Here is a 7,503-nt window from a genome sequence, read left to right as displayed (position 1 = left end):
GCTTTCTAAGACACTGCGTCATGATATGTGCATTCATCTCAAAGACTTAAGCTTTCTTTTGATTGAGCAGTTTAGAATCACTGTTTTTGTGGAATCTGAGAAGGGATATTTGGAAGCACATAAAAGCCTATTATGAGAAAGGAAATATACTCAGATAAAAACTAGAAAGAAGATTTCCAAGAAACTGCCTTGTGATGTGTGAATTCATCTCACAGAGTTACACCTTTATTTTCATGGAGCAGTTTGCTAACACTGTTTTCATAGAATCTGTAATGGGATATTCGGGAGTGCATTGAGGCCTATGTTGAAAAAGGAAATATTCTCAGATATAAACTGGAGACAAGCTTTCTGAGAAATGATTCATGATGTGTGCATTCATCTCATAGAGTTAAATCTTTCTGTTGAGGAAACAGTTTTGCATCAATGCTTTTGGGGAATCTAAGAAGGGATATTTTGGGTACTTTTGTAGCCTTTGGTGACAAAGGAAATATCCTCAGATAAAAACTAGAAAGAAGTTTTCCAAGAAACTGCTTTGTGATGTGTGAATTCATCTCACAGAGTTACACCTTTCTTTTCATGGAGCAGTTTTCTAACACTGTTTTCATGAAATCTGCTATGGGATATTTGGGAGCTCATTAAGGCCTATGGTGAAAAAGGAAATATCCTCAGATGAAAACTAGAAAAAAGCTTTCCAAGAAACTGCTTTGTGATATGTGCATTCCTCTCACAGATTATTCCTTTCTTTTCATTTAGCAGTATGGTAACACAGTTTCTGTGAAATCTACAAAGGGATAATTTGGAGTGCATTGAAGAATAAGGTGAAGATGGAAGTACCTTTAGATAAAAACTAGAAAGTAGCTTTCTGAGAAACTGCCTTGTGATGTGTGCATTCATCTCACAGATTTAAACCTTTCTTTACATTGCACAGCTTGGAAACGCTGTCTTTGATGAATCCATGATGGGACATTTGGGAAGCATCGAGGCCTACAGTGAACAAGGAAATATCATCAGATGAACACTAGAAAGAAGCTTTCTGACAAACTTCTTTGTGATATTGGCATTCGTCTCATAGAGTTAAAGTTTTCTTTTGATCGAGCAGTGTGGAATCACTATTTTTGTGGAATCTGAGGAGGGATATTAGGCAACGCATTGATGCCTATGTTGTAAAAGGAAATAGCCACAGAAAAAAACTAGAAAGAAGCGTTCTGAGAAACTGCATCATGATGTGTGAATTCATTCTCATAGAGTTAAACCTTTCTTTTCACTGAGCAGTTTGTTAACACTGTTTTTGTGGCATCTGCAAAGGGATATTCAGTAGTGAATTGAGGCCTATGGTGAAAAAGGAAATACCTTCAGAAGAAAACTGGAAAGAAGCTTTCTGAGAAACTTCTTTGTGATGAGTTCATTCATCTCATATAATTATACCTCTCTTTTCATTAAGCAGTGTAGAAACATTGTTTGTGTAAAACCTACAAAGGGATATTGAAGCCTAAGGTGACGAAGGAAACATCTTCATATGAAAACTAGAAAGAAGCATTCTGAGAAAATGCTATATGATGTGTGCATTCATTCCACACAATTAAACCAAACTTTATATTCTGCTATTTGGTAGCACTGCTTTTGTGGGATCTGAAAAGGGATATCCGGAGGTCATTGAGGCCTACGGTGAAAAATGAAGTATCTTCAGATGAAAACTGGAGAGAAGCTTTCTGAGAAACTGCTTTGTGAAGTGTGCATTCCTCTCACGGAGTTATCCCTTTCTTTGCATTGAGCAATGTGGAAACATTGTTTGTGTAACATGTACAAAGGGATATTTCAGAAGGTATAGAAGCCTAAGGTGATGAAGGAATATCTTCAGATAAAAACTAGAAAGAAGCTTTCTGAGAAACTGCTTTGTGATGTGTACATTCATCTCATAGTTAAACTTTTCTTTACAATGCACAGTTTGGAAACACTGTATTTGACAAATCTGCAAAGGGACATTTCGGGGTGTATGGAGGCCTATGTGAACAAGGGAATACCTTCAGATGAAAACTAGAAAGAAGTTTTCTGAGACACTGCTTTGTGATATGTACATTCATCTCATACAGTTAAACCTTTCTTTTGATTAAGCTGTTTTTGTAGAGTCTGAGAAGGGATATTTGGGACTGCATTGAAGCATTTGGTGAAAAAAGAAATATCTCAGATAAAAACTAGAAAGAAGTTTGCGAGAATCTGCTTTGTGATGTTTCAATTCATCTCACAGAATTAAACCTTTCTTTTCATGGAGCAGTTTATTAATAATATTTTTGTGGAATCTGCAAAGGGATGTTCAGGAGCACATTGAGGCCTATGGTGAAAATGGAAATATCTTCAGATGAAAACTGGAAAGAAGTTTCCGAGAAACTGCTTTGTGATGTGTGCATTCATTTCATAGACTTAAACCTATCTTTTGATTGAGACGTTTGGAATCACTGTTTTTGTAGAATCTGAGAAGGGGTATTTTAGCCTATGATGAAAAGAGAAATATCGACAGATAAAAATTAGAAAGAAGCTTTCTGAGACTGCTTTGTGATGTGTGAATTCATCTCACACAGTTAAACCTTTCCTTTCATTGCCCTGTTTGGAAGCTCTCTCTTGAGGAATCCATGAAGCTACATTTGAGGGCGCATTGAGGCCCATGGTGAAGAAGGAAATATCTTCAGATGAAAACTGGAAAGAAGCTTTCTGAGAACTGCTTTGTGATGTGTGCATTCCTGTCGCTGAGATATACCTATCTTTATTGAGCAGTGTTGAAACACAGTTTGTGTAAAACCTACTGAGGTATATTTTGGAGTGCATTGAAACCTAAGGTGAAGATCGAATAATCTTCAGATAAAAACTAGAAAGATGCTTTCTGAGAAAATGCTTTCTGATGTATTCATTCATCTTCCAGAAGTAAACCTTTCTTATGATTGAACTGTTTAGAATCACTGCTTTTGTCAAATGTGAGAAACGATATTTGGGAGCACATTGAATCCTATGATGAAAAAGGAAATATCCTCAGATAAAAACTAGAAAGAAGCTTTCCGAGAAACTGCCTTGTGATATGTGAATACATCTCACAGAATTAAACCTTTGTTTTCATTTAACAGTGTTGTAACACTGGTTTTGTGGAATCTGCAAAGGGATATTCAGGAGCGCATTGAGGCTGATGGTGAAAAAGGAAATATCTTCAGATGAAAACTGGAAAGAAGCTTCCTGAGACACTGGTTTCTGATATGTGCATTCATCTCTTAAAGTTATACCTTTCTGCATTCCTGGGGAGGACTGCCGCTCGTTCGGACGTCTTTCCTATCGCTGGAGGAGACGTCCCGGCTCTCCGGGAAGGCGGCTGCGGTGACAAAATGAAGATATTCGTGGGCAACGTCGACGGGGCGGATACGACTCCAGAGGAGCTGGCAGCCCTCTTTGCGCCCTACGGCACGGTCATGAGCTGCGCCGTCATGAAACAGTTCGCCTTTGTGCACATGCGCGAGAACGCGGGCGCGCTGCGCGCCATCGAAGCCCTGCACGGCCACGAGCTGCGGCCGGGGCGTGCGCTCGTGGTGGAGATGTTGCGCCCAAGGCCTCTTAATACTTGGAAGATTTTCGTGGGCAATGTGTCAGCTGCATGCACGAGCCAGGAACTGCGCAGCCTCTTCGAGCGCCGCGGACGCGTCATCGAGTGTGACGTGGTGAAAGACTACGCGTTTGTTCACATGGAGAAGGAAGCAGATGCCAAAGCCACAATCGCGCAGCTCAACGGCAAAGAAGTGAAGGGCAAGCACATCAACGTGGAACTCTCCACCAAGGGTCAGAAGAAGGGGCCTGGCCTGGCTGTCCAGTCTGGGGACAAGACCAAGAAACCAGGGGCTGGGGATATGGCCTTCCCTGGAACTGGTGGCTTCTCTGCCACCTTCGACTACCAGCAGGCTTTTGGCAACAGCACTGGTGGCTTTGATGGGCAAGCCCGTCAGCCCACACCACCCTTCTTTGGTCGCGACCGCAGCCCTCTGCGCCGTTCACCTCCCCGAGCCTCTTATGTGGCTCCTCTGACGGCCCAGCCAGCTACCTACCGGGCCCAGCCGTCAGTGTCACTGGGAGCTGCCTACAGGGCCCAGCCTTCTGCCTCTTTGGGTGTTGGCTATCGGACTCAGCCCATGACAGCCCAGGCAGCCTCTTACCGCGCTCAGCCCTCTGTCTCCCTTGGGGCTCCATACAGGGGCCAGCTGGCTAGTCCTAGCTCCCAGTCTGCTGCAGCTTCTTCACTCGGCCCCTATGGTGGAGCCCAGCCCTCGGCCTCGGCCCTTTCCTCCTATGGGGGTCAGGCAGCTGCGGCTTCTTCGCTCAACTCCTATGGGGCTCAGGGTTCCTCCCTTGCCTCCTATGGTAACCAACCATCCTCTTACGGCGCCCAGGCTGCCTCTTCCTATGGGGTTCGTGCAGCTGCTTCTTCCTACAACACCCAGGGAGCAGCTTCCTCCTTAGGCTCCTACGGGGCTCAGGCAGCCTCCTATGGGGCCCAGTCTGCAGCCTCCTCACCAGTTTATGGAGCCCAGGCAGCTTCTTACAATGCCCAGCCCTCGGCCTCTTACAATGCCCAGTCTGCCCCATATGCTGCACAGCAGGCTGCTTCCTACTCTTCCCAACCAGCTGCCTATGTGGCGCAGCCAGCTACAGCTGCTGCCTATGCCAGCCAGCCAGCAGCCTATGCCGCACAAGCCACTACCCCAATGGCTGGCTCTTATGGGGCCCAGCCGGTTGTCCAGACCCAGCTGAATAGTTACGGGGCCCAAGCATCCATGGGCCTCTCAGGCTCCTATGGAGCTCAGTCGGCTGCTGCGGCCACTGGCTCCTATGGTGCCGCAGCAGCCTACGGGGCCCAACCTTCTGCCACCCTGGCAGCTCCTTACCGCACTCAGTCGTCAGCCTCATTGGCTGCTTCCTATGCTGCCCAGCAGCATCCCCAGGCTGCTGCCTCCTACCGCGGTCAGCCAGGCAATGCCTACGATGGGGCAGGTCAGCCGTCTGCAGCCTACCTGTCCATGTCCCAGGGGGCCGTTGCCAACGCCAACAGCACCCCGCCGCCCTATGAGCGTACCCGCCTCTCCCCACCCCGGGCCAGCTACGACGATCCCTACAAAAAGGCTGTCGCCATGTCGAAAAGGTATGGTTCCGACCGGCGTTTAGCCGAGCTCTCTGATTACCGCCGTTTATCAGAGTCGCAGCTTTCGTTCCGCCGCTCGCCGACAAAGTCCTCGCTGGATTACCGTCGCCTGCCCGATGCCCATTCTGATTACGCACGCTATTCGGGCTCCTATAATGATTACCTGCGGGCGGCTCAGATGCACTCTGGCTACCAGCGCCGCATGTAGGGCCATCCTGGGATGGGGTACCACAGGGCGGGAGGGAGAAAAGAGGTGGGTAGGGTTACAGATCCAGGTTATAACTACTCTGGCCCATACCTTTCCTGGTTGTGGTTTTTCATCCCCTCTACCATGTGGGCCTTCCCCAGGAGATGATCCTTTTGAGTGTTCGGCAGTAACCTACTTTGTTCCTTCGCCTCAGCAGCAAATCTTGCTACTGGCTCTAGATCTGCGGTTTTCCCTCTACCCTGCCTCCCGTCTCCCCAGAATGGGAATTTCTTTTATGTTTTTATTTTTTTTCCTGGCTCCTTTTTATTTTTGTGCGCGATATTTAAGGTCATCTGGATGGGGAAGCAACCTGCAGCTGAGGTCGCCGGCGCCTTTTTCTTTTTAGATGGGAAGGAGGCCAGGAAAGGGTTAGCTTAACCATTTCCTATGCGCCAAGCTGTGCCAGCAGTCCAGGGTACCCTGACTGTCCCTCTGTAGACTGTTGAGACTGAGTTCCTGTTGGGACAGTCAGTTGGCATGTATCCAAGTCCCTGCTGACCACTAATGTTCTAGCTGATGGTGAGCGGCACAGTCTCACTTCCCCATCTCCCCAAGTAGGTGGTGTTAGAAAACCTTAATTTTTTTTCCCTTTTGTATGGACTACAAATAAAACTTGGGGCAATTTGCAGTTTGGAAAAAAAAAAAATAAAGTTATACCTTTCTTTCATTGAGCACTGTGGAAATACTGTTTGTGTAAAATATACGGAGGGACATTTCTCAGCACAGTGCAGCCTATGGTGAAAAAGGAAATATCCTCAGATAAAAACTAGAAAGAAGCTTTCTGAGGAACTGCTTTGTGATATATGAATTTACCTGACACAGTTAAACATTTCTGCTCATTGAGCAGTTTGGGACCACTGTATTTGTGGAACCAGCAAAGGGACATTTGGGAGATAATTGAGGCCTATGGTTATAAAGGAAATATCTTGAGATAAAAACTGGACAGAAGGTTTCTGAGAAACTGCTTTGTGATGTGTGCATTCTTCTCACAGGGTTATACCTTTCTCCTCATTGAGGAGTGTGGAAACACTGTTTCTTTAAAATCTCAAAGTGATATATCAGAACACATTGAAGGCTAAGTGGAAGAACTATCTTCGGGTAAAAACTAGAAAGAACCTTCCTGAGAAACTGCTTTGTGACGTGTGCATTCATCTCAAAGTGTTAACCTAACTTTACATTGTGCAGTTTGGGAACACTATTTCTGTGGAATCTACATAGGGATATTAAGGAGAGCATTGAGACCAATGGTGAAAAAGGAAATGTCTTCAGATGAAAACTGGAAAGAATCTTTTGAGAAACTGCTTTGCAATGTGTGCATTCATCTCCCAGAGTTATACCTCTCCTTTCATTGAGCAGTGTGGAAACACCGTTTGTGTAAAATCTACAAAGGGATATTTTGGAGTGCTTTTAAGCCTATGTTGATAAAGGAAATGGATAAAAACTAGAAAGAAGCTTTCCGAGAAACTGCTTTGTGATGTGTGAATTACTCACACAGAGTTAAACCTTTCTTTCATTGAGCAGTTTGTTAACACTGATTTTGTGGAATCTGCAAAGGGATAATCGGGAGCACATTGAGACCTAAGATGAGAAAGGAAATAACTTCAGATGAAAACTGGAAAGAAGCTTTTGTGAAATTGCTTTATGAAGTGTGCATTCATCTCATACATTTATACCTCTTTTTTCTTTGAAGTATATATGCTCTTTTCATGGATCAGCTTGCTAGCATTGTTTTTGTGGAATCTGAGAAGGGATAAATTTAATCACTTTTATGGCTATGGTAACAAAGGAAATGTCCTCAGATAAAAACTAGAAAGAAGCCAGCTAAAAAATTGCTTTGTGATGTGTGAATACATCTCACAGGGTTACAGTGTTCTTTTCATTGATCTGTCTGCTAACACTGTTTTCTTGGAATCCATAAGGGATATTATGCAGTACATTGAACCTTATGGTGACAAAGAAAATATCCTCAGAGTGAAACTAGAAGGAAGATGTCTGAGAATCTGCTATTTGATGTGTTAATTCATCTCACAGAGTTACACTTTCCTATCATAGAGCAGTTTGTTAGCACTATTTTTGGGGAAACTGAGAT

At 44.6% G+C, this 7,503-nt stretch overlaps 1 protein-coding gene across 1 annotated transcript; it reads left to right on the top strand.

Annotated features, from left to right (window-relative positions):
• The first annotated feature begins 3,279 nt into the window (after positions 1-3,279).
• On the top strand, positions 3,280-6,064 carry LOC117083369 (RNA-binding protein 14-like). Its single transcript, XM_033210931.1, has one exon. It carries the CDS (start codon positions 3,366-3,368, stop codon positions 5,373-5,375), a length of 2,010 nt encoding a protein of 669 aa, XP_033066822.1. The 5' UTR covers positions 3,280-3,365; the 3' UTR covers positions 5,376-6,064.
• The last annotated feature ends 1,439 nt before the right edge of the window (positions 6,065-7,503 follow it).

The sequence above is a fragment of the Trachypithecus francoisi genome, unplaced genomic scaffold (assembly GCF_009764315.1).
Source record: "Trachypithecus francoisi isolate TF-2019V2 unplaced genomic scaffold, Tfra_2.0 Contig00333, whole genome shotgun sequence".
NCBI lineage: Eukaryota > Metazoa > Chordata > Mammalia > Primates > Cercopithecidae > Trachypithecus > Trachypithecus francoisi.
The sequence above is the reverse complement of the archived record's forward strand: the minus strand, read 5'-3'. Positions and strand labels throughout refer to the sequence as shown.